We start from the raw sequence: 27,551 nt of genomic DNA, 5'->3' as shown, positions 1-27,551 counted from the left end.
GTGAAAGTTAATACTAGGAGTTCACCACAGACCTATCCTGTGCTATTCTCTACCTATAGGGCAGCAGAATCCAAAGACTGAACAGTTTCAAGGCACATTATTCTGCCAAATGCACATTTTTATGTATATAACTTTTGTTCTCCCCTTGGGAGACTGTATTTGTGAGCATCAGTATCTCTGGTTCAGAAGGACAAAAAATATATATTGATTGTAATCTATTCATGTTTTCTTCTCTTACTTAAAACCCAAAATATTGCACAGCAAAACCGCTGGAAAGAATCTCACTAATTTTAGTTGGTAAGGGACAGAGCCTTGGTTCAGAAGAATGGAGTGATCATATCAACATTACTGCACACTTTTAAGCAACACTACAATAGCAGTTTGTCCCTGGAATTGCTTCCCCTAAGCTCATGATATGCCTTGTGCAGCAAAAAGCACACACTGGGAAAACTCAGGGAAGGCTACAACCCAGGGAATTGCTTACGCATTATCCAATTGGGTCAGAAAATTTGTTTTTCTAGAGAATGTGAAATGCACTGGACTTGAAAAGCTCTTGGCTTATGTAAGAGATGCCAAAGGGCAGTCTATTCATTAGCCAAGACATAAAAGTAAAAAGGCTGCTTCAGGGCCTTGAGGCAACATAGTTTCTTGAGCTCTGCTTCATAACAGCTGCCCTCCAGAGTCTGCCTAACGTCATCAGACATGCTCTGTAGCAGAGGAGGAAGATGATGCACTCACCGCCAGAAAGTCCCCATGTTGGACAGACTCTGTATGAGAGGAAAACACCTTCAAATCTGTCTTTTCTGGTGCTGAACCCCAACACCGGGGTTCTTCCTTTACTTCAGTGTAATCGCAGTTGGAAAATTTACTCCTTTCTTCATAATATTGCTTTCTACTCTTCCATAGAGCTGTAGCTGCCCACAGATTTAGTACGCGTGCTGCTAGCCCTGCATACCAGTTCTTTATGAAGAAGCTGGCTTGATCATTTGGGAATCACTAGGTAGCCTTACAGACTGTACGCTTCAAATTTACAATAGGCAACCAGTACCAGAAAGCAAGGAGAGTTAACAACTGACTTTCTAGTATATGCCTTTATTACTTGGCTGTAGATATGATTAGTGCATGTTGCATTTTTTTCACTTAAACGCTGCCATAAAATGATATAATTGGCTAAAAATTCTTTGTTACTCGGGCTGGTACACACTTTTCCCTTTTGGGAGTCCAGCAGAACAGCAGGGCATCTGCACTTCTCCCTTGTATACAAGCTGTCTTGCCTGATGTAGAGGTGCCTCCTGCTCTTATCTTCCAGCTGGGCTTCTCCTGCTACCTGCTAACAGCACCCTGTACACAAGATTTGCCTGTGAACCACTTCAGAGGGGCCATCAGCACGCAGTTGTAGCTGTTCAGAGCAGTTACCGTCACGCGGTCACTCGTCCGTGTTTGTGATGTCTCGCAGCCAAGAGTGTCAGGTTGCAGGGGAATGCATTGGCTGGGATGTCTACTGTAGTTCGAGCTCTTGCCAAGGAAACCTGAATAAACCCTATAAAAATATTCTCCTTCTTCCTATTTATCTTAGATTTTTTGAAGTTATAACTATTTAATTTATCAGGCTTGATTTATTGAAGTATTTACCTTGGATGCTGTTGTACTTGATGGTTTTGAGCAAAGAAATGACTAATTCATAATGACAGTTGGGATAAAAAAAATTGCAGCACAGAAATTAAACTAAACAAACTTTTGATTTATTTATATCTTTAGTTGCAAGCAAAAGCCTGAAGTTGAGTAATAGAGTACTAGCTGCAATTTAAAGTACAATACAGAAAAGAACCAAAAGCAAAAGAAAATTCCATTAAAAGAAAAAAGAAAAAATACCATAATACCATACCCTCCCTCTTCATCCAAAAGCTTTGAAGGAGAAAAGGGAGATGGAACTGGCTATTGAATAACACTCATTCGATGACTCCTGAGTATTTCTTTACATAAAGAGCGTAAGAGCGTGAGGCCATCTCAGTCCAAGCTTCCTTACTCCCTCTCCAGCAGTGCCTCCTGCCAGCAGCTTCCTGCCTCACAGCGTGCACCGTGGCTGGCCTCATGCCTGTGCTATTTTAGTGAAGCTTCTTGCTAAGAAAAGGTGCCCACTAGAAGGCTATGGGGGTATCAGAAAATGAGATGTGGGATTGATAATACATCTCTGTGTTGCAGAGCAAAACCCATGGCTTCAAGGAGTACTGAGTTAGAAAGTCAAAAATAGCAGTTTTGAAACTGTCTCTCACAGAACACCATCAGAAAACTTCCTGCTAGATGCAAAAACTGAGAACAGGATATCTAGTTTGTGACTGGTTCTTTCCTACTAGTTCTAAGACAAGCTTTCACAATAAAATTTCAGCTGTGCAGGCAGGTGGTTTCACTTTGGATGCAGAATCTGCAGCTAGATAACTCAGAGCAGAAGTGGGCCTTGAAAGGAAATATCCAGGAGCATCCTCTCTGTAAGACAATGAACTCAGCTAACTTGCTTTTCTCCCATCTCTATGTGCTTAACTCAACTTTAAATTCTGCACAGGTCATTATAAATAATATTGTATATCAATAAAGTTCCAAGTTTTATTCTAAATATTCAGCTTGCACCACTAGTTTCACAAGAGTCACTGGTTTTCCTATATGCTGAACATGAAAGACTTAAAATCTCTGCAATCTCCAGAAGCAGAGACCACGGCATGGCAAGCCCACTGTGCTCCTGCGCTGATATCTCTGGTCTCATCGACTGCACAGCGGTGTCATGTCCCAGGGAGGATGTCACAGGCTCCAACAACACCACACTGTGACAGCAAGTCAGTCCCGCAGGCCAACCCAAGTGGCGCATGAACTTTGCACAGCCAGTAAATCCAAAGAGGTGTAATGCCATTGGAAGAGCAGATGCAGGGTGCACTTGTTTCATAACACAGGCAGTGACAGGGAGGGCAGGGCTGGGGGTGGGATAAGAAGACCATGGGAAAAAACAGACAGCTTTTCAAGTTAATTAAATAATGAATGTAACAAACAAGGAGAAAACCTAGAAAGCTGATACAAATGTTCTGGTAGGATATTCTAGTAGGCTGATAGGACAGGAGATAATGGCATCAAGTTGTGCCAGGGAAGTTCAGGTTGGTTATTAGTAAAAAGCTTCTTCTCGGAAAGACTGGTGAGGCATTGGAACAGGCTGTCCAGCAAGGTGCTGGAGTCATGGTCCATGGAGGCTTTCAAGGAAGGTGTAGATGTGGCACTGAGCGAAATAGTTCAGTGGTATGATGGTGATGGGTTGATGGCTGGATGAGATGATCATAACAGTCTTTCCAACTTTAACAATTCAATGATATCCAATTCAGAAATTCAAGCAAGGGCTACCAAAGGAAAAGGCAGACTGACTCACCGGACTGTGGGGGATCAGACTGGGGCTGTCTGCTGCTAAGTGGATTGCACACCCTTACCCAGCATACCCAAGAATGTCTTTCCTTTGAGGCTGGGGCAAGACACTGTCTGATCATGGCAATCACTCACTCTCTTGAGAAGGAGACATGGCTCCTTATGGAATAATTTATTAATGCCATTTAAGAAATTGAGTTCCTGTTCAGTGAGTATTTATCCTGAATCAATACATGAAGTCAGAATTTCATTTTATTGCTGAATAGAAAATATATTAAAAATCAGCATGGAAAAAGGAAACACTTTTAATGATACTGAGCTGTTTTAGTCTTCAAGTGCTTTCAATGACAAAATGATACATTAAAAAGAATACATTTAAATATTTCATATAAGACGAGAGTAAAACTGAAGTCAGTGCTAAAATTAGAACAAGATATGGTTGTTCCCAAAATGATGTTAACATCAGTAAAATTGGATGAAAAGTGATTCGTTTTTTCCTTTTTTTTTTTTTTTTTTTTTTTTAAATCAAAGCTAACATTTCTGGCTAAATGTCTGCATTTGGCACAAACTTCATTTTTGAGTGAAAATTTACTATTGTCATTTTTTTAACCCTATTTCTTTGCAGTTGAAGATCATGAAAGATGACTTACATTGCAACAGCAGGGGAACTGATTTCTTGGTAAATGCTGATGCGACCACTGACTTTCTCTGCATGCACACACTCTATTGCACCTCACGTCTAGTTAAGTTTTTGCAAAGTCACTTTAGAGAACCACTCTTCTAAAGTTCAACAGTCACACAATTCAGTATTGTCTCTGTGCTGTATTGCTCCACAGAGAAGTTAGTAGAGAGACACAATTTTATTGCTTTCTTTCCTATTTTCTTTTTCAGCCTGAGGAGTTACCAAATCAACAATTCATTGAATTTTGTGTTGGGAATGCAATCCTACTTTAAGGCAATTAATAACACCCACAACTAAACAGTGCAGGCTAAGTTCGGAGGGTTCAGTTACAGCACGTACACTTCTAATCAGGTCTTGGACAGACATAATCCACGTGTAGGGATAAACAAATGTCATCCTCATTACCCCAGGTGGCTCCAGGTCATTGAAACTGAGCTGTCTGAACAGAGCAAAAGGTGTTTGAGGAATTCCAGCACAGCCTGGTGGGTGAGCTAGGAAAATGCAGCAGGCTGGGGCACAGGCAGGCAGCCAGGAGGGATGCTCTCCAGAACAAAAAAAGGTGATGCTGAATGCTAAAAGTGGTCCAAAGCAAACTCATTTAGTTTAGAAGTTTAGCTTAGAAGTTGTCGTCTTGCTTTCATTTGCACTGAAAGATCAACTTATGAAACTTTTGTATAAGCCTTTTTATGCATACCTTACAATAAGTTTATAATGTACTGGGTCCCATTCTTCCTCAAAAGCATTATGTTTTTCTGAAGTAGAGCTGATGCACACAGAAGTGCGCTGTACTGTGACTGAAAAGTTCCTTTTGGTTTGGCTTCCCCTTGAAAGTGATCAGAAATCAGCACAGCACTCTGGGTCTTGGCAAACTGTTGCTGTATGTATGGAAAAATGGCTGTGGTACAGCTATGCAGAGCCCTCAGGGAATTTCTGATATTCTTTCAGAGGCATTATGGGGAATGTACAGAGTCAAAAAACACTCAGCCTGTACAAAAGCAAGATGCCTTGTGTAAGAGAGAAGCATTGCTAATGAAGAGCTTTTCTGAGGAATGTTTTAAAAAGGGTGTAATTTCCAGCTTAATGAAAACACCTGTCTTGAGCCACTTTTCATTCTTACTCTCTCTGTCATCTCACACAAACAAATGGTCACATTGTTAGCATTTCACTTTCTTTCATAGCTCCTAGATGAAACTCTGGGATGTACCAGACACACTGTTCTTTTCATACAAGATTTAAGCTAGTTTCCCTGTTTTGCAGCAAAGCTCAAAAACCATGGCTTTATTCAGCAGCATGGGTGCAAAAAACAGCAGGTACAAAAGTACCCTGGAAGGGCTCAAACGCAGCAGTTAAAGCTGGGATGGGAGGGAGCAGGCTATAGGAAAGCAATCAAGTCTTTGTGATCCTCTCAGAGGTGGCCCCCAACCACCATGGCCTGAGCCAGCGTCCTACACTCAGTGGACTGATATTTCTGTGTTGGGTAACATTCATCTCAAAAATTGTGCTGTAGCTGTTGGTCATAACATAGTGCCTCTGCAAAAGGTTATGCTGTAACTACCTTGTTCATTACAGGGCACAAGAAACACATAAAAAGCTAAACAAAAGAGAATGACTCATCCTCCATTGTACTCACCTCGGCAAGCAGAAGTTTATAAAGGCTCAGGGACCCTTCCTCTCTGACATCTTCCCACACATGGCTTCACTAACACAGCATTGCCATTCTTCCATCTTTCTATCAGCTTCTAGAGAGTAAACTGAGCAGAAATCCAGCCCCTTTGGTCACATTAGCCCTTGATTAGCTTCACTTGTCTCCCAGCACACTTGCCACTTACTTATTTTTAGCCTAGATTTCAGATTATAAAATACTTTTGAACAACAACTAACTTTTAGTTGGAGGCAGCAATTACCAGTTTTTGTACAGCTAAGCTCTACTTGAGAAAATCAACAGAGTTTTGCATCATACTTTGCCTGACTGTTTCTCAGGTTTGAGGCTGTACCAGTTATCCAGCCAACTACAATGAAGTTGTTGCTTTAACAAAGTCAGGTCAGTTCCCTAACGAGCAGAGCTTGTTAGCCTGGGCTTTGTGCCTAACCTGTAATACACTTCACTGGGTTCCTGGAAGACTTGCAAATATGCCCATAGCTTAGCCCTATGAGTTTGTAAGCAGTGTCCCAGCATATGAAACACTCCTCTACAAACACTGTGTCACCATCTGGTGGACATACAACCCTGGTGTATGCACAGCAAGATCTTGCAAGCAATCAGAACTTCTAAACTGTATTAAGACAGGCTCTCTCAATTGTCACATTGGGATTTTATGAGATTTAATTGTGTGAAGCATTATTTAATTTGAAACTAATTAAAAGCCAAGAGCTCAGTTTACCCCCCAGGAATTATACTCTGAAAGACATTTCCACTCAGCATGTGGGGACAGTTGTAACGTAAGGCTCTGTTTCCCTGTCTTGATGACTAGTAAGAAAGTGCATACAGCAGAATTTCACACCGTTCAGAATTCTTCACTCAAAATGCATTCACAAATCAATCATCAACTCTTTGTGCACTTTTTAAAAAAATCCATATTCTGAGGTTTGCTCTCCAAAACAAAGAACGTGATCCGAAGTGCTAAAATCAGCTCAAAGAAAACTTCTGATATTTTTCCTGTAGCCAAGAATTAGAATCCTCCTAGAAAACAGCTTCCAAACGAAAATGAAATGCTCCAGAATGCTTACAACCCCAGTGTTGCTGGAAGGGCTGACAAACAGTTTTTCAAAGAACCAATATGAATGAGTATCCCCAGAGTTACACAGGGTGAAGATTTGGGAAATATTTGCAGTTATTCCTACCAATAAGGGAGATCGTTGTCTCGGCGCACAGACACTGCCTGAAATAGCCAGAGAGGCTCTATGTCAACCAGATCTTAGAGGAAGAAACAGAAATGAAGTATTCTCTGTCATCCAATGATCAGCAGTGAGTAGATCAGTGTCTCAGGCTTCTTTATTTTCTCATTTGATTTCCGAAGGTGTTCCTCAAGACCTGCCATCACAGAAGCCCCCAGAGCTTTGTTAATGATTTAGCACAGAGTTAGCTGGAAAGAGAATTCGGATCATTGCTGAGAAGAATCCACTGCCTCTGTGATTGCTGCCACTTACTTAAGCAAGACTGTCAAGGATGCACTTAATCAAGCTGATAATTGTGAATGAATTATTTGATTTATATTAGCGGCAAAATTAAACTAATGTTTTAACCAAAGAAGTGTGACAGTGTATATACTGTTGTGAAGATAGGCAGCAGATGTAACTGCCTTTTGAACAGATTTCAGATCAGCAGAGGAAGGTATTGATCAGAATCTGTAACAAAGAAGGAATAGTTTACGCCTTTCCGAGGATCAGAGCTCACTGAAAACTCCCAAAAAGAGTCATCTCCAAGTAGAGATGCTTTCCCTCTGGCTGCCGGCCCATCAGTGAGGTTTGGGAGGGGTGGACCCTGGATGAATTGCTTGCACCTGTGCTCTCAGGGACATGTCCTGTCACCAGTTGCTCAGTCACTGGTTCAGTCCCTGACCTAATGGTCCCCACACAGTTGTTTACATGGCTCTCCAGATATTTTCAATTTTGTTTTGAAGGAGAAATTATGAACATGCAGTGATAAATGGAGTGGCACTACATCTGTTGAGCGACAGTTTCTTTAATTACTTCCAGCAGAAGAAAATCAGCTTTGTTCATCTGTAATGAGAGAATCATGACACATACCCAGGCTCATACAGTTTCATAAGAATTTAATGGTGTCTTTTCCTAATGAAATTTGTCGGTTTTTTTTAAATCCATGTGCTGGATAGAACAAGATTTTGGGCCTTTAAAAGAAAACGGCCGGTTTAGAGAGTTCAACACAATAAAACAATTACTTCTTTGTTTACTAATTTGCTAAAATGCAGCAAGAAACAGTGAAATTATCATAGCTAAAACATACAAAATCTCAAAAATAAAATAAAATCCCTGTACTAATAAAAATCTACAGTTTGGAGAAAAGCATGTAAGTATTTTCCAGCTCTGAAAACAAGTCATGTGCATTTGTGGAAGTATTCTCTTCAAATCACAGAATATAAGCATAAGAAATAAATGTGCAAGCATTTCCATCTCTAAGAATAAACAGAATGCATTTTCTGTCAGAACTGTTGCAGTCATTTAAATCTCAAACCTTTCTTTGAGTCTAATATTGAAACTGCCAATGAATTTCTGTGGAGCAACAGGGACATCTTGAGGCAAGATAGAAAAATGCAAAACTTCTGTTCCACGTTGATTTGGGAGGATAGAGGGTCAGAATCTTGGTAACTGGCACACAATGTAAATGTTATGCTCTTGAACTGTTTGGCAAAGTCCCACAATTTCCTCAGAGTATTATTAAAGCAGTTCTTAGCCAGCAGTCCTGAAATGATAGGAGGCATGCTTACCGATTATGTTGCTCTACTTGCTAATAGCTTTAAACACAGACCTGCATTAGCAACATGCTTGTCGTGGTGTGTTGAGTTGCTTTTCTCCTTCTTAGAGAAGTGAAGAAAAAAACTTCCCACTGCTCAAAATAAGAATATAGTATTACACTGTACATATTTTAAAATGGAGAAGTATAAAGATAGTGAGGAGGCTTTTTGAAGTATTAGATGCAAATCTACACAAAAAATTAACTTTCACAGTTCTTTGTCACTCTCTGGAAGTTTCAAGTATTGCTTTAAATTTGTACCTTTGAAAATTTGATATAAATGTTCTCCAAAAGGGAGGGGGAAAAAAATCATAAGTTTCTTACTGTGGTTAAGATTTGTTTGGTACGAAAATACATTCTTAACTTTAAGAGAAATTTCTAAGTTAAAACTGGAGTTGTGGGCCCATTCGTAGAACTTTCTGTCCCCTTATTGGTATCTGCAGCCTTAAAATCATCGCAAAATTCAAGAGCATCATTTTCCTCTGGAGTTGATGGAGTAAGGTCAATAGTGATCAAATCAGTTTCCTGATCTTTTTTCTCTACTTCGTTGCAAAATTCAACCTTATCTTCCTGCTGGCTGTTCTTTATTTGTCCATTCTGGGCAGGATAGGTACGAGCAATGGTGTCATACAGAAACTGGTAATGTTCCTTAAATATAAAGAGAAGAGGTTAGTATGAAAGGAATGCACAGAGCCCACAGATTATCTCATTCTTACTTTTTAAAAATTTTAGAAATGTAGCACATAGCTGGACGTGCAGGACCATATATGAAGCAGATTCCACAGCTTCTGGCAAAGAGGACAGTGGTTCTATGGTATATTCCAATTTCATGTGAATGTAATGTCTCTGCAGCTGCCTTTATCAGATGCACCAAGCGATGCACTTTTGCTTTACAAAGCGAAGTCACCAAAGCACATTCTTCAGAGTATCTAAGCATTAAACAACTTGTACTGTGAAGACTCTGGGAGAGTTATCTATAGTCTGCACCATACTGACAAAAACATTTGGTTTATTATTAGTAAAGCAGCAAATACCACAGAGATCCAAATCCTCTCAAGTAATTTAAAGTAACTAAATTGGTGGCTCCTAATCTGTGCAATGGAGTTAGCCCCCTAACCACTCAGTTAAAGGACACTGTACCTGCGTGTCCTTTAAGCAGCTGCAGAAACACCAGTTTATGCTATTTGTAATTGTACAACATGCATCCTTCCATAATCTGTTTTACAATTACAGCTTTGGACATCTCATAGACTGCTTTATTTTTATCAGTAATGGCCAATTCTCAAATAGTGGTAAGTGGCTGTCAATATTCTGATTGTAATTAGAGTCCCCTATTCAGAAACAACGCATATGGTTAGTAGGATATTTGACTGATGAGAAGCCTTGTGATTTGTCCTGGTAGGTCACAGGATTTACTTACAAAGGTAGAGACCACTCCCAGCCTGCTGCGACGAAGAGCTTTTACTACTTGGAAAACATCTATTACTTCTTCAGTTTCTGCACTTTCCAAGAGGGTCATCAAAGCACAAAACACACCAGTCTGCTGCGATCCATCACTAGAAGAAAATGCACCTTCTTAAAATGTAAAATCAGTAAGACTTCTTATTAAACAATAACTTTGTTTCAAAGTCTATATATTTACATATTACGTAAATAAGATATTATTTTTTATATATATATAAAATTATACATATTATTATAAAGTCTATACAATTACATATCTGAAAGGTTTTTTACTGGACAGAAATTGTGACAATTAAGAATATTTGTAGGATACACACAAGACAGCTTATTTAGATTGTGTCTTGAATTAATGTGGCCGCTTAGTATATCAGAGAGAAATTAGAAGTAACAGACTTACACGCTCAGCAACGATTAGCGTGATTATCTTCCTTTTAAGATAGTATGCAAGGTTATTTCTAGAAATGGTCCTAAAAAAGTCGACTTATGCACTGGGATTAACTAAATACTCTGCTGGATCCTCACTATTATTTCACTATTAGAGCACTCTGAGCTAGCACTTCTCAAAATACATGTATCAGGCAAAAGCAGCTAGCTCTGATCACCTACCCCACACTCAGGCTTGTTGAAGAGAAGTGCACTCAACTTATAGTATTACAATCAAAAAGGTCAATTCTGAGTTGAAAAGAACATCCTACGGATAGCAGAGTCTCTTCCTCAAGCCACGGAAAGGCTTGTGGGAAAAGGTAGCTACCACAAAATTGTGGTTACTAAGCATACCCAAACCTCAGAGACAGGTTAAAATATGTGTTGAGTCATTACCCACCAGCAGTGGATGACAAGTGGGACGCTGCGGTTGTTCCTGTTGTCCTCAGAGGCTGCTCTGGATGGTATTTTTTGTTTAAGGCTTAGAATCATATCAACTAAATCTTTGGGGTCTTCCGGAACATCCAATCCATTCCACTTGTGATATTGATACTGATATACCTTCTGTGTTTCTTTCCTCTGCAAAACAGCAGTGGAGATGTAGTTAATGGTCAGGCTGAAAGAAAAGGTTCATGTAGCAGTACATCCATTGCAGCCGATACACAAAAGAAAACTTACATTCCTGGGGAAGTACATTGTGATATGAGCTCTGCCTTTATGTAATTATGAGGTAGGGAGAGGTCCAAGCTTTGCTCAAAGTACAAAAGACCTCCTGGGATTCCGCTACTGCTGTCTTGGCAATGTGCTAAATGGTAAATTTGAGGCAATTTGTCGCATTTAGTGTGATTAGCAGCTGGTCTAGAAGACAAAAATACTTCAATTTTTTACAGCAGAAGGTATAAGTGGTGGGAACTGCCCCTCCTCTTTCTTTGAGCTAGATCTATAATTAGAAGAACAAATGTAAAACGTCCTTTCGTAATTTGCAAAGAAACTTCTACCTTCAGATGTGTGACATCAAATGCGCGTATGGTGTAGCTAGGACAAGAGTTGATATCTGTCATTTGAACTTCTATGCCATCATATGTTTGTCTTCCTTCTCCCCAGTACTGTGCACAGAGTTCCTAAAATAGATAAAAATACAAGTTAGTGCTGACCGTACAAACTTCTTTATATTTTATCTTCCACATGCACTTACAGAATGCGTTCTCTTCAAAGTAGAAGAGAATAAGAGAGTGCGGGTCAGTATTTTCTTTATATATAGATGACCTTTAATATGCCAGTGAGAAAATGTCGCCCTTACCTCATCCCCTTGTTTCAGCTCTGTCAGCATAACAATGACTTTGACTTTTCTTTGGAATACCATTTGCCAGAAGTCAGAGATAGTTTCCTGCAGTGGTCCTTGCGTTGCAATCATAGCTTTTGGGCCCCAATAACCCTACAAAAGAAACATAAAATATTTTTCCCTTAAATTCATTTCAAATGTGACTGTCATGCAACAGAACTCATTGTCATTTAAAGAGCACTAAATTAATTATCTTCTTTGGTCATTGGGAAAATATGCCCATCACAGTAGGCAACGATCTTACAGGAATTACAGACAAATGACAGCAAAATCACAGTATGAATTCCAAAGTATTACTTCCAGATTGACAACAAGATGCATTCATGCTACAGTGAGTGAGATCTCACAGTGCCATTACTTACAAAGCATATTTTTTCAGGGCTAAAACAAATATTGAATTCTGTAGAACTGTTTAATTGGATCAATAAGAAATAAAGTTTACACTATTACAACAGAGTTAGTATGCCAGAAGTTCACACTAATCTACCAAAAGTAAAACTAAGTTTACACTTAATAAATGTAACAGCGTCACATTTTAAAGAATCCAGATAAATCTAATTCACCTAGTAACTCCATAACATCCATTATCTTCATAAGTGACAAAAAATGGCTCTCTTCCTTGGGGCTAAATATGACATCGTAAAGCTGATGGCCCAAACTTTACTAGCACAGTTTTGTATATGTCAATAATAACCGCACTCACATTTCACTTCCAGAGAAAATATTAATGTGGATAAGTATGTAGCAAAGTTTAGAATATTTTTATTATTAAAATTACAAATGGATTTGCCAATCAAGTATCAAATCTTTCTTTTTTGTTCAGATAAATTTTATTCTATTTATGAAGTCAATAAGAGAATAAGTTCAAGCGGGTATATAGTTCTCACAAGCAAGTTTTAGCTGAAAGCCTACTTATAGAGGATCCTCTGTATACATACAGTTATGAAGGAAGCATTAATGTATTTGCTTGATTCTTCACAGTCACTGTCCTCATCTGAGGAGTCCTCTGAATCATGTTCGCCCTCCTTACTTTGTTCCTCTTCATTCCTGATTGGCACTCGGTTAAAGTCATCTGCATGAGACAGAGTCACAGTTATACCACGCTGCTGCTCATGTAACAGTATTTGAGCAGGGCTGACCCTCTGTGTCATCACCCTCCTGCCACCTCCAGGGAATACCAGCTACTGTTTTATTACTGGGTGAAGATGGCCACACACATGGTGGCTTGAGTTCCCTCATGGTTTGTTTGCTTCGTTCTCGGAGCTGAGCACAGGAAAGAAGTTTATCTACTCACTCTGAACTGTATCCATTTCTGAATTTGGGATTTTGCTACCAGGTGTACATTTGTCACTCTCTTACTAGTAGAGGAGATTCAGGAAACTGGGTACTGATTCTGAAAAGCCCTTGCAAAACACATTATGACCAGCAGTGTCCAGGCAGCAGCATCTTTCCTGGCAGAAAGCCAGAGGCATCAGAAAAAAGTGGTTTGATAGAAGAGCACTATGAGCTCCTGCACCTTGGGTAATGCCAAAAGTCAACCTTGGAGAACTCAGGATTTGAGAAAAGCTCCTCCAGGTTTCCACCTGCCAGGCTTCCTCTTCCCAGTGCAATTCCTAAGTGAACCACAGACATTTTGGGGCACGCTGCATCCAAATACTGAACAAAATTTTGCCCTATATGTAAGAGAGCAACCTGCTCTTTGAAGCTTAGTGCCTGTCATCCTTCACTAGCTCGCCAGTCACCAAGTTCAAGTTCTTCATTTTCACCATCAGAAAAGACAGCTGGTTCCTGATATTTTAATGGAAACTGCAACCAGGAAAAGGCCAGTCTTTCACCTAAAAATTGCAGAATGAAGACCACCTGGTTTGAAATAAATCACTCCCAAAAATTCATATTTTAAAAAAATCATTTCTTCTTTAAATCACAAGGGGAAGTTTCTAATTTTCTTGAGAAAATTACTTAAATACATCTCTGTAAGGTAATTTACTGTCCTCGTTTGTTCAGAATTTAATAGGTTTTCTTGAAGAAGACAACAGATAAAATTCAGAAGGTTCACAGAAAATACTTACATGGAATTGTGTTGGCACTCCTATTTTTGTTTTTATTTTCCTCTCTATTCCCAGTGTTTTGTGTCCGCCATCCCTTGTAGGAAGGTAGTCTCTAAAGAAATAAGTTTGACATTATGTTTGAGATAAAAACAGTTTCTTGTATCTTGGTCCCCTCTGAACACCCATATTCTGTCCTCATCTCCCAGTGCTTTGCATTCTTACTTCAATTCTATAAAGTTTGGTCACATCTGGACTATAGCTTAAAAATGCCAACTCCAACAAGTACAGTAACATGGAAAATATGCACACAGACACAATTAGTCATCCTATGTTCCTAATCTTCATTAAAAATATTATCACAGAAGTGATCTATTATATATGATATCTCCTTCTTGTGGCTATTGTGCAAGTCACTTTCAAATCTAAGTGGGAGTGAAGACCTAGGAGACTAGAAAGCAATACTTCTTTACCTGAAATTCTGCCTCCAGCAGAGAAGGTTCACTTGGAGGATCTTTTCTTTTCAGATTGTTAAGATAGGAATGTAGTTCTGAGAGGCTGACCTCTGTTTCTCCATACTGATTGTATTCCACTAGTGCTTGATGGATAAGGATGTACTGTGACTGGTGTTACACATTTGAAAAGTTTAAAAATGAAATTATGAGTAAACAAATTTATACCATTTTTTTAAAAACAACTACCAACCACTATTTCTTATGTTGTAAGTAGTAATAACATTAAACATTATCATTAAGCAGCCATTACATTCAACTATTGAAAATCATAGGGGCATCCAAGTTAAAAATTTTGGAGCACGTAATGTGTTGGATGAAAGGTATCCTGCAAATAAATGTCACATCAATTAAAAAACATGCAATTAAGATTTGAAAGATCAGGGGAAGAAAACAAAATAAGTTAAAAACATGCATCCCATTAAGCCTACCACTGTACTCTCAACTTAACTGAAAATCCTGCTAGACAGTTTCTTCAATACAAAATTTCTTTGACTATGCAAGTTCAACTCTGCTTCTTTGCACTTATGAGCTGCATGCCAAAAGCTGGATTATCAAATCTAAAAAGTAACTGTTAAATTTAAACTAAAAAAAACTGTGCTGGAAGTTCTCTCACCCTTTTCAGAGCTGTATTTGGTATAAAATTCTTCACCTGAGTTTTAGCAGTATCCATAACTGAGCAGAGCAGTTCTGAGAAATACAGATCAAGAACTAGTAAAAGAGAGTTTTAAGTGAAAGGAACTTTAGTAAGATACCTCTACTTGAACCATGAGGCACCGCTGCCGGCGCAGCTTCACAACGTAGCCATAAACATCCACTCTGCCTTCTGCATCCAACCCCTCCAACATAGCATCAATTCCAATATAGGTCCCAGTGCGCCCAACTCCAGCACTGCAAAGTGCAAAGGGATTTGGTTATCATAAAATCAAGAAATCATTAAGGTTGGAAAAGACCTCAAAGATCATCTAGTCCAGCTGTCTACCTCCTATCAATATTGCCCACTGAACTATGCCTATAAGTACTACATCTGCATCTTTCATGAACACCTCCAGGCACAGTGGCTCCACCACTTCCCCAGAAAGCCTGTTCTAGTGCTCAATCACTTTTTTGGAGAAGTTTTTTTCTTAATATCCAACTAGAACCTCCCCTGACACAACTTGTGCTATTGCTAGTTATGCAGGAGAAGAGGGCAATCTCCCCATTGCCACAACCTCCTTTCAGGCAGTTATAGAAAGCAATATGGTCCTTCCCTGAGCCTCTTCTTCTTCAGACTGAACAACCTTTGTTCCCTCAGCCATTCCCCATTAGATTTGTGTTCCAGACCCTTCATCAGCTTTGTTGCCCTTCTCTGGACACACTCCAGGGCCTTGATGTCCTTATTGTAGTGAGAGGCCCAAAACTGAAGACAGCACTTAAGGTACAGCCTCACCAGAGGTCTCTCTGCTCCTGCTGGCTGCACTATTTCTGACACAAGCCTTCTTGGCCACCTGGGCACACTCTATTGGCTCATGTTCAGTCAAGTGGTGACCAACACCTCCAGGTCCTTTTCCTCTGTACAGCCTTCCAGCCACTCTGCCCCAAGCCTGTCGTGTTTCATGGTGTTGTTGTGTTCAAAGTGCAGGACCTAGCAGTAGGTCTCGTTGAACCTCATCCAATTGGCCTCAGCCCAGCAATCCAGCCTGTCCAGATCTCTCTGTAGGGCCTTTCTACTCTCAGGCAGATCGACACTTCCCCCCCACTTTGGTGTTATATGCAAACTTAATGAAGGTGTTCTTAATCCTCCTACTCAGATCATCGAGAAAGGTATTAAACAGGCATATCTGAGTCCTTTCCTGAGAGAGGAGCAGTGAGTGAGAGAGCAAAAGTGAAAACAGTTCTCGCTGAAAATTAATTGGCAACACTAAAAATGATGAGTCTGTTTTAAATGCTTTTAGTGACAGTAAGGCCAATTCTGTCAATCATGGTGCTTAGAGCCAGAGTAGTGCAGCATTTACCTAGCTGCTTTTCAAAAGTCTACGTATCCTCAGGTTTAGTCAATTTGAATAGAGATAGATGCACCAGAAAAAAAGGCTTTTCTTTGCATCTTTAACTACCTCCTCTCAAGTAATTATTGCACAAAATTTGGGATAAGCCAATTATTTTTGGCTTTTGCTAGCTCCGTTCTGTGAATACCTTAACTTCATATTCATTTAACATAATTTAACATAATTATAATTTTTTTATGATTTACCTGCAATGAACCACTATTGGGCCACTAAAAAAGTTGCTGAGAGCATTCACTCTGCGTCGGAGTTTGAGAAGGAGATGTGGATCCTCAGGAACGCCATGGTCTGGCCAGCTGGTGAACTGAATGTGAGTGACATCTCTTCCAGATGTTCTTTCTCTTCCCTGGAGAAAGAGAAGTATGACTTTATGTATATATATATACGTATATATATATATAAATATATATATACGTATATATATATATATTTTTTTTTTAATGAAAAGTCAAAATCAAATGCAGACACACAAAGCAAAAAAGAAAAACAAGGACAAAAGTAATCAAATATTGAAACAAAAATTTCTGACAGTTTGGTGTCATGTGAGGCTCCCAGTGGCCTCTCAGGTTACAACATTTTTCATATTCACTTTTAATTAAAAAATAACAGTGAAGAGCTGTGAATCAGGAATTCACAATGACTTGAAAAGAGGACAAGCAAAAGGTTCAAAGTGTTACAAATATGTTTTCTCAGACTAGCCTATGATCCAGGGTGTAATATGTTTCCCCATTCCGTTCATGAATAACTTAGTTTATAGCTCTTCTTCTTTCAAGTGATACTGATTAGTAATTCTCTCATGTCTCCTAGAAGTAGTCTGCTGAGGGCACCTTAGATTAAGAATAATAAATAAAATAAAATAATAAAATATAAACAAAATAACATTTAACTGCAGACAGTAAAACTATAGTTCTCATCTTGTTGCAATTTTTTCCTTTCAAAATTAGTCACAGAGCAATTATTTACATCATGGTACCTCACTAAGTTGCAATTTTTGCATTATTGCAATGTAATGAGACAGAAGAGGAGGAACTTCCAGCTGAAATAATGACTCAAGATGGGTAGATTTGTTTGATTCTTCTGCTCAAGATATCTCAGTAGAATTACTCTTTCAGTTTTAATGCTTTTATCTGTGAATTAATTTCCATTTGCCCTTGCTAGAATTTATTAGCATGAGAGAAGCATTTAGCCTAACATGGTAAATTTTTTTCTCAATTACCCATAGATCAAATAATGTATTTCAGATGTGTAAAGAGAGAGCAGTTAACCAAGCTTATTGACTCTTCACATAGGTAGATGGTAATTTTAAAATGTTTATATTTATAAATGCAATTGAGATCACTCAAATTTGTAACAGTCCTATTGTACAATTATCATGAAGTTAGGTAACAGTGTCCTATGTGTCACATTGATATTGCAAAAGATAATGCTGAGATACCTATACAATTTCTGTATTAAGGAACAAGTTATAAGAAAATCATGAAGTATTAACTTTTCCATACTTAACATGTTAACAGATTCCCCTTAAACACAGCCCAGATACTATGAAAAACAGTTTTTTAAGTTGGGAAATACATGTCTAACTCACATTTCCTGAAAGAAATGACACTCACATCTGTCAAGTTCTCTTTTAAACAACATGTTGTTGGGGAAACACAAGCAAAGCATCTTCCATTGCTAGCAAACTCTTCTCATACTATAAATCATCTCTTAACAAAATGTACAGACTGACCCCCATTTAGCCTTATGCTCCTAAGTCAACTTACATTTGTGATGTGTAGTTTCTGAATTATATAGTCTGGACACATTTTACTTTCGTTGATCTTCACAATAATGTCTCCATATGTTGCAGAGCCATTCTCCATTGATGGCCAGTACTGGGCACACTTGTTCTATGAAGATATGAAGTTAACTGGTGAGCAGAATGACTGCAAAATGGCAGACAGCAGAGAGCTAGAACAAAGTCTGATTTAAAATAGACAGTAACTTCGTATCGTTTTTCAGTTCCTCATAGGTCTTGTTCTCCCCTGAAAAGGCAGTCGATGCTTAGTGTGTCATTTTCAAATAATTCCAAATATCTATGGAATTTAACTTGGAACAGAAAGTGGGAAAAAATGTAATATACTAGGTGACAATGTGAACACCTCCATGCAGACCTTGTTGCTGTTGCCTGAAGGCTGTAGAGAAGTTTGTTGCTAAATCTACAACATCTTTTCCAGCCTCCAGTGAGGAACTTTGCTCATGCTTGCTGATAAAACAACTCAGAAATGCTTTAAATCTGCATGCTGCTAATATTTTAATCTTAAAAGCTATCAAAACTCCTCATGTTACCTTCCCTGCTCTATGTGGAGTACGGAACATAAACAAGCCAGAAGCATCCAACTTTCCCAATTAATGGAAGGGAAAAGATAGTAGATACAAAAAATATTAACTGAAGGCATCGGCAGGATATCAGAAGAGCCTAGACAGGGGAAAACGCAAAGGATACATTTTTTGTCAAGTCTATAAAAAGCCAGAATTCTACCTCGAGACCTTTTCTGGACTTTACTTGGAAGCCCACCCTTTACTACTTACAGCTGTAAATAAAGTGACATTTTCTGATAAGTGATAACTCCGTATGGAAACACTGTTTTGACATGCTATCCAACATAGGTTTTGACAAAGCCAGAACAACAAAAAATGGAAACAGAGGACTTAAGGAGAAAATGTAATTCACCACAGCATAGCAACCCATTCTGTTTTCAGGCAAAAGAAGGCTGGATGGATGGATGGATGGATGGATGGATGGATGGATGGATGGGCATTTCTCACCCTGTTTCCTTCCTCACAGCGAGTAACCATGACAATAATTGTTGCTTTTTGTTCCCAGATCATTCTCCAGAAATCATCCGTGGTTTCATCCTTGGGGCCTAGTGGAAGAAAATTTCGTTACTGTGAGGGTTATGTGGCACTGGAACTGTGTCCAGAGAGGTTGTGAAGCCTCCTTCACTGGAGATATTCAAAACCTGCCTGGATGCTTTCCTGTGCAACCTGCTGTAGGGAACCTACTTTAGCAGAGGGTTGGACTCAATGATCTCCATAGGACCATTCCAACCCCTACAATTCTGTGATTGTGTGATATTTCAAGGCATTTTTTCAGAGTACAGCTACTCAAAAGCTGCCTTGTTAATGTTAGCCTTGCAGTCTGAAAAGCTAAACAGATACCAGGCAAATAACAGCCAGAGACTTGCTTTTATAAAGGCTGCTGCCATTGGCTACTTTTGAAAATGTTCATACATGTTTTCAGTACATGGCTGTGAAATGTGAAAACTCCTGCTGTGAAGTTATGCATCATCAGAAGTCTATTTCTGACATACTACTTGTTCACCTTCACAAAATTCTCTAAGCCAAAACTTACTGGAAGCATTTTCTCATTAAAATTTAAAATGTCAAACTTTCAATTCCTCCTTAAGTTTACTTTGTGACTACTCCCTAAAAAAAAGTGATTGAAAGAATAAAACAGATAATTTAAGGTTAAACTTACCTTGAGCAGCAATATATTTTCTTGGTTCTTTGAAGCCCTATAAAAATGTACAATGTTATTCAACTTTAAAAAAAAAAAAAAAAGAATGAACAATAAGATTTGTAACTTTAAAAATGAACTGCATATGCAACAGTCCAATAATCTCAAATACATTGTAAAGGTGGAACAAACACATGAGGATATCTTCAAAGCTGTTTAACACACAAAATGCACAGACTCAAAATTTCTTCAATAAGGCCTATAATTTTGTACAAGTAAAACTCACTCACATCAATATAACTTGCGTTGATATAGTCTGATCCTGGGTCTCCTGGAATCTCAGAGAGCTCAACACGGTTATGATCATCTGTTTAAATTATTTGAAACAAAATAATTATACTCTCACAAGGAACTGAGAAAAGAGGTACTAATACACCATGTAAAAACTGCAAAAATACTCACATGGTAGAATATCGATGTAACGGTTTTTGTTCTGATTATGGCTCCTCTTGGCCTCCTTCATTGGAAATTTAGTGAAAATTCTTGGGATGCTCTGTAAATAACAATGTTTATTTAGCTGGTAATCATGTACTTCACATAGCTCCTGTTTACAATCAAATACATACAGAAGACATTTGGTACTGCTAAGAATCTGGAAGACAGAATTCTGTTTCATAAAATACTATTTCATATATTTCTTTCATTTATAACGGTCATGAAATTTATTTTCTTTCATTATAGATCTCCACAATATTATTTATATCCCAAAGCCTACACAGTAAGAGAGACTAGATAAAATCTACCTCGATAAGCACTTTTGAATGAGATAATTTTTAAACTATGTATTTTATACTTTTACTGAAAACCACCTCCAGAAAGAAAAGGAAAAATTGTAATATCTAGCATCTAGCAATGAGGAGAAGTCGGTAGCAAAATTAGCAGGAGCCTTATTTGACCTTTGATGAGAATTCACGCAGGTTTCTGTTCTTTGGGTTTTATTTGTAAGCAGTGCATATACTTCAGAAATGCTCTTGAAAAGAATTCTTCCCACCACCTGGCCACAAATCTGTGGTATATTTCAAGTCAGTGACAAACCTGAAATTCATCCAAGAAAAGTCTTCCTTCATCAGCAATCTTCCTCTTGTACGTCTCCAACAATTTCTCTGAAGGTATTGGCTCTATGTTCAAAAGCTGCCTTTCATCATCTTTAACTGTGTAAATATGTCGAACATTTATCTTTACTGGCTTTTAAAATACAAATTACATTTCAGCAAATGTGATTCTCAAACTGTCAGTTGTATTAACAAAAGGACAAACTCATTTATTTTAACTGAACATGTTAATTCTTCATGATCGTCCCTCAGGCGATCTACAAGCAAACAGGTCCCAGGAATAACAGAACTTGCCTAGCTCTGCTGTGGAATTGAGAATGCACCAGCAGGGCGTGTGCGGGGCCCCTGCATGAACAGCACTGTTGCACAAAGTGGCGGTTGTCACACTTGGGTCACTGCAACAGGCAGCCCAAACACCCACCGTAGTTATGTGGGCGTTCTAATTGTTTATTGGCAATGGTAAATTGAATTACTGTATAATCAGCCTGTTAACATTTCTCTCGAAATATAACAAGATATGTTGCCTATTTTTCCTAATATTCTCCATCATATTCTGTTGAAATAATCTGTAATAATATATCTAGTGATAACGATTGACAAGGCTTAACATCTCTAACTATAATTTTTCACTTCTGTTCCAAAGATTTCTTTAAGCAATAATATGACTCTCAACAAATGGATTTGAATATCAATATTGTATAATGTCCCATTTAATACGAGGGCTGCTCCGAAAGTAATGCCTCTTATTTCACAGTGTTGGCCCACGATGTCAGAGGTGGATGATGGCGGTATGGCAGTAGAGTTTGGACCTTCCTACCAGTATTCCTTTACATGCTGTTCCTGTGTGACAGATGGCAGCAGAGGGGCAGTCTGACAAAATGGCATTTGACATGAAACGTGTATGAAGCAAAGGTGTGTCCCTGAATTCCTCCAAGGGGAAAAAATGGCACCCACTGACATTCACTGGCACTTGCTGAACATTTCTGGTGATTGAACAGTGGATGCGAGCACGGAAAGGCAAAGGGTGGTGCATTTCAGCAGTAGTAATAGCAACAGTGTGTCACCTCCACTGGTGCAGCATGCAGTCTTCTTCACTGATGAAAATGCACACCCAGTTGTAATGACAGTGTTGAAAAACAGTACTTTGTAGCTGAGAATTTGCCCTCTCAAACAGTGTTTTTGTACTCCTTGTATCTGTTGTTGTTTCCATGAAAACATATAGGACGCATTACTTTATGAGTGGCCTATATATAATCAATTTTTCTGTGCTTAAATGCAATAAATTATTTTTTCTTGAAGCTCTCTAGTAGTCACTGATTTCATCTTTCCTCAAAAGCTTTGAAATCCTGTACAAAAGGTTGCACACGCTGTCTAGTTTAGGTCTAGAATTTGAAAGCCTTAAAAAATATACAGTGATAAAGTACTGCTTTATGTAAAAATCTTTGCTTTGAAGAATGTAAATTAGGAAAGAAAATTCTAGGTGAGGCAATATTTGACTCTGAAGTTGCTTTTAGGGTTACAAATGTGATGACTGTTATTAGAAATAACAATTGTTTTTTTCAATGAAATAATAAATAAGAGTTTTTCAAACCGATAAGTTTTTGGTTCACTTAAGTATAAATACTTCTGAAACATATTTGAAATTCAATATTTCAATATATCAAAAACACGTTTTTTTTTTTTCTAAATTTCCCTGAATTAGGTTATATCATGCTAATATTTGCAATCTACATTGATCACCTACAATGCAAACATTTCAAAACTGGCAGTTAGACATCTGACTTATTTTATTTCCACCTGTTAAATATGTAAAGATACTCACCTCCTACAAGGCTGATGACTTCAGAAGAATTGCTGTAAGAGGCAAAACAATCTGTAAAAGCTTTTACTGGTATGACATATATCTGATAACAAGTTAAATAAATGCAGTTCCACACAGAAACACCAAGGTTTTTCAGTAACCAACAGATAGCATTACAAGCTCACTGTAAATCAAGAATGCTACAGCTGTGTCTGACAGCCTCTGGGCAGATGTGGTCAGGACATTGTTGACCTGCATTGAGCACTACGAAGGGGGAGAAACAAGGGAGCTGCATCACAAAATGTTACTGCTTGCATAATTCTGTCCTTATCACCAGTAGGTAACATCTTTAATTTATTGACTGGAGTGTCTTCTCACTCCACCTTTGTTCCTCTTGTTAAACATGTGTCAGAAAACTTACACATATGTAAAATATAAAATTAAATAATAATAAAATTAAGTTTAATTACTAAAATAACATAGAACAACTCAACCTCCTCTAGAGTCATATAGGTGAAAATTGATTTTGCTTCCTGTATTAGAAGTTTGAGTCTGAGGAAGAGCATCTCCTTGCCCTCCTACTGGAAAAAGAACAGATGAGAGGATCTAGAAGAGATGAACTCCCTGGTTTTACTGTGGCTTGAAGGCTGAGAGATTTCTGAAGACACTGTTCTAAGTCCTCCTTCTGTGCCAGCAGTAAATGTCCCCTCACATGTTGCACAGCACCCCTCACAGCAGAAGCAGCAGTTCTAGCACAGTTCTAAGGGAAGGCAATAGTTGTCCTGTCCCAATACACCATCCTACAGACCTGCCAAGTTAACCCAGAGATGGCTGTAATAAACAATTTCTCTGAGATGGGTGAATCCAATTTCAAAACAGTCCCAAGAAACTGTGCATCATTTCCAATACTTTTAATTGAAATATTTAAGAGAGATAACTTGTGAATATTTTTCACGAACATATTGAGAGGTATTTTCTTCTGGCAGATTAGTCCCTCCATGTTTCAGATAAAAAGGACAACAGGGAGATTTTAATTCTCTCTCACTGTACTTGCACTGCCAGACAAGGCAACAAGAGGGTTTCTGAGTTTCTTTTGAAAGGATGAAAAGATGAATGGATGACTGTGCCAAGGATTAGTGAAATATGAGACTTCTAACACTTCTGCATTACCACTTGTGAAATATTGTTGAAAAACAGAAAAGAAAAACAAAATATTTTTTAAGAAAGGGAGAGAAACACGAAGCTTACCTAAGCTTTTTTTGGCGAAGGTCATAGATTTTATACAGAACCAATAGTAAAGCAATTGATGTCACAACAATCAAGAACACCAAGAATATAATCAGGGCCCTTGAGTTATCTAGAGACAGGCAAAGAATAAATACATTATTCCTCAGATAAATAATTAACAGTATATAAATTTCCTATTTTTCCTCTTTTTGATTTTAAAAAGTATGTACACAAACCAGGGCAAGTTTTTGTGTGCGTGTGTGTGTGCGTGTGTATAAACAACTAAGTACTTACTTTTAAATATTAAGTTCAGGTTTGTTATTCCAAGGTCAAAAAATGCTAAGCTCACAGAAAAGGAAGGAACAACTTCTTCCTCATCATGAAAACTTTCACTGTACTCCTCCATGTCCACCTGTCAAAATGCCAAAGTTCACCAGCCTGGCATGGCCCTGGTCTGCACAATGCGCTCCCTGAGTGTGTGAGTGGTGGGAATGGACCTCATCCCCAGGGCCACAGCAGCTCCAGCAGCAAGTGCAGCCTGCCCTCTGCACGATGGCCCATCCTAACATCATTTGCTCACTACACTAATAGACATGTGAAGTCTTGGGTAGTTGGTCAGAAAAAGTTCTGTTCCTCAACTGATCTCTTAATTCATCTCTTTTTATTCTTTTTTTTTTTTTTTTAATGACAGCTCTTGCGAGCTCTACCAAGACATTTTAGTAACAGATATTCTTCACATGAAAAAGTCATTTATCCCATTTATCCTATTTCTTTAATCCAACCATCATTTTGAATTGAATTCAAAACTGAATTTCTCACATGGGAGATCAGTGACATGTTCCCTGCGCCTCTGACGGTTGATTAGACTTCTCTGACAGACACGAAGGTACACTCCCAGAAAAATGCAATGGGAAAAGTCTTCCATGTAAATAAGTTACTTAAGTAATATATAAAGTTCTTCTTTATTTATATCTCATCTACTATACTTTTCATGTCTACAATACTTTAACTTTCTTAAAATATTTGGAGTTGTACACACACACTGCATGGGAGTGGGGATTCCCTCACAAAACACAGCTCTTGGAACACAACATCTGAATGCAGGACTTTTTTTTTTAATTCAGTTAATTATTACCTATACAAATAGGCAGATTGTAACAATTCAGAATTTACACCATTACTCCATACTATGCTTAAGTCAAAAAGTAAAGATGCTGTTTGTTTTTACTTACATCTGGTATATATTTCCTTATATGATGGGTCTCCTGTATACATTCCATTATTCACGGCGATCTGCATACAGTGGGTGAGAGTAATAAAAATGTTAAGAAACATCAAGTAAAAATGCTTGCATAAATTCTTTAAAAAGAAAAAATCGGTAGGTCTTTCAAATATATCTATTTCCAATGAATATCAATCTCATTGACAGCCTGTTACAGTGCATCTCATGTTTCCAGCTAAGTTACAGCAAGATCCAGATCCAGAAATAACCGTTTATCTGAATGGTAAAGTTAATGAAATTGAAGACATTTTACAAAGTCAAAGACAGATGCAGCTACAAATACATTCTTTCTCTAATCAAATCTCCCAAATCTGAAAGAGAAACCAAATGATGTGCAATGAAGCATCGTTATTTTATCTGTTTCAATACCAAATACATAAATAGTAAACTGATATGGATATTTCTAAGCCAATTACTGTACTGGAATTTATTCATAAAAGGTTAAATTACAAAAGCCAAAGACAACTGTTAAAAAAGTTGCTTTCTAGAAATATTAACTTTTGATTAACTGTTAAATAAAATACCAGCTTTGTTTAGATATGTTCATGTTTTTCATACTATTGTACATTTATCCCTCCTTTTTCATTTTCTTTATAGAAAATATCTTTTTCTCCCTGTCCCAAGCTATTCAGCTTGTACGTTGCATGCTGTCAGAACCTGTATGGAGTAGCAGGTAAGGGCTTGACTGAAACAACTAGAAACATATGCAGAGACATGTTATTTCATAAGTAACAGCTACTTGTTTACATCTCGTGCCTGCAGATCCATAGATGATCTCCACCACCAGATTTGCCTTTTTCTCTAAAATCAAGTATAATGCACCTAAATAATATAAATATAGGAGTTTTGTTTTATATTTAGCTTAATAAGCTTACTTACCTTAAAGATATATTTTGTCAAGTAGGAGAGATCTTTTATTGTAAAATTGCATTTATTCTTACTCTTTTTCTCACCACTCTCAGTGCTGGAATTCCAAGACAATACAAAATTTGTTTCACTTCCATACACTTTTTGAATACTGCACTCAATACTGACAGCATTATCAGCCAGCCATTTTAGTTTGATGTCAGTCACGTTGCCTGGTTCTGTTTGTAAAAGAAGTGTTACTGGATCCATTCTCATCATTTCAAACCAAACATTTTAGCAGTATGTGTCCATGTCTACTTGTTATAACCTCTCTTAACAATGTTATACAATTCCTTCCTTAAAAATCACTGTCCCGATTTAACAAGATGAAAAAAAAAACAATTTGGGAAATCAATTTGGCCTTATCTGAACTGAAAAAGCTATCAAAGGGAACTGTGAGACAGCTGGGAGGAACAGAGCTCCAATGGAAGTCGGGCTACAAAGATAATAATATGGCAACTATCTTTTGCTTCTGATGTTTGAGGAACGTAGGACAACAGACAAAACATGGAAACAAACAAAGTTTTCAGCCTGAGCACATAGGTTTCAAAACTGATGTGGAAAAGTACTAGTTGGATTCAAAACTCCTAAATCTTTTTACTTTTTAATGCTAACACATCTATTAAGTCTAATCTATGTTTTCTACCTTTAATTTTGCATTGTGCTGCAAAAGATTTAAGAATGGGACACAGCCTAAGGGACCTTTCACTGGCTGTTAAAGCCTCAGAATGCAGTAAATAACCATCCACATAAGGCAGCTTTATTAGCCACACTGCCATTGAAATTTCCTTCAAAAATCACTCCAAGTTGCAAGCCAGTACGCTAAGTATAAATATGCAGCTGTTTTTTCTTCATATGGAGAGTTAAGGTGTGTGAGGCTTTATGAGCAGACTGAATTTTATCTGGAGGGTAGCAGGACACACTGATTCGCTGGATGGGCTGTGGTTCCTGAATCACTTTTATCCACAAGGCACATTTGGGAGTTTCAGAATGCTGCTAAAAGAACTAGGACAAGGAGAAAGCAAGCATTTCTTGTGGGAATGTGTGTGTTGAAGATGGAAAAATGTTTTCCAAATTGTAGCTTTTTCTATTCCCAAGGAGCTGTGCTCTAATGACATGTTCTCCTGTTCAAGATATCAAAAAAAACTCTCACAGTATCTGCTTGATCATGTTGTTATCATCTGTTGTAGCAGCTGGAGAAGGTTTAGTGTCACAAATTTGTGAAAACAATCAAATTCTAGTTTTCACGAATAATACAGGAACTTTTTTTCCTAGACGTTTCAATACAGCATGGACCATAATCTCTACCTGATATATTAAAATATGACTGGAGCCCAAGAGAGT

General features: G+C 38.1%; 1 protein-coding gene across 8 annotated transcripts in view; it reads right to left on the bottom strand.

Annotated features, from left to right (window-relative positions):
- Nucleotides 1–7,837: 7,837 nt before the first annotated feature.
- Nucleotides 7,838–27,551, bottom strand: part of PTPRC (protein tyrosine phosphatase receptor type C) — a 143,105-nt gene continuing 123,391 nt past the window's right edge. For all 8 annotated transcript variants that reach the window (XM_085232004.1, XM_085232008.1, XM_085232009.1 and 5 more), the window contains 20 exons: nucleotides 26,181–26,386; nucleotides 25,252–25,312; nucleotides 24,041–24,149; nucleotides 22,814–22,845; nucleotides 20,975–21,090; nucleotides 20,342–20,432; nucleotides 20,170–20,246; nucleotides 19,901–19,937; nucleotides 19,189–19,286; nucleotides 18,144–18,269; nucleotides 16,569–16,726; nucleotides 15,094–15,229; nucleotides 14,300–14,449; nucleotides 13,851–13,941; nucleotides 12,720–12,853; nucleotides 11,740–11,874; nucleotides 11,438–11,560; nucleotides 10,840–11,018; nucleotides 9,973–10,108; nucleotides 7,838–9,200 (listed from right to left, as the gene is read on the bottom strand). In XM_085232004.1, coding sequence (XP_085088130.1) covers nucleotides 8,931–9,200; nucleotides 9,973–10,108; nucleotides 10,840–11,018; nucleotides 11,438–11,560; nucleotides 11,740–11,874; nucleotides 12,720–12,853; nucleotides 13,851–13,941; nucleotides 14,300–14,449; nucleotides 15,094–15,229; nucleotides 16,569–16,726; nucleotides 18,144–18,269; nucleotides 19,189–19,286; nucleotides 19,901–19,937; nucleotides 20,170–20,246; nucleotides 20,342–20,432; nucleotides 20,975–21,090; nucleotides 22,814–22,845; nucleotides 24,041–24,149; nucleotides 25,252–25,312; nucleotides 26,181–26,386 — 2,465 coding nt within the window. In that variant the 3' untranslated portion in view covers nucleotides 7,838–8,930. The remainder of the gene's footprint in view (nucleotides 9,201–9,972; nucleotides 10,109–10,839; nucleotides 11,019–11,437; nucleotides 11,561–11,739; nucleotides 11,875–12,719; nucleotides 12,854–13,850; nucleotides 13,942–14,299; nucleotides 14,450–15,093; nucleotides 15,230–16,568; nucleotides 16,727–18,143; nucleotides 18,270–19,188; nucleotides 19,287–19,900; nucleotides 19,938–20,169; nucleotides 20,247–20,341; nucleotides 20,433–20,974; nucleotides 21,091–22,813; nucleotides 22,846–24,040; nucleotides 24,150–25,251; nucleotides 25,313–26,180; nucleotides 26,387–27,551) is intronic.

The sequence above is a fragment of the Meleagris gallopavo genome, chromosome 10 (assembly GCF_905368555.1).
Source record: "Meleagris gallopavo chromosome 10, MGAL_WU_HG_1.1, whole genome shotgun sequence".
NCBI lineage: Eukaryota > Metazoa > Chordata > Aves > Galliformes > Phasianidae > Meleagris > Meleagris gallopavo.
This window is presented reverse-complemented; position numbering and strand designations above follow the sequence as displayed.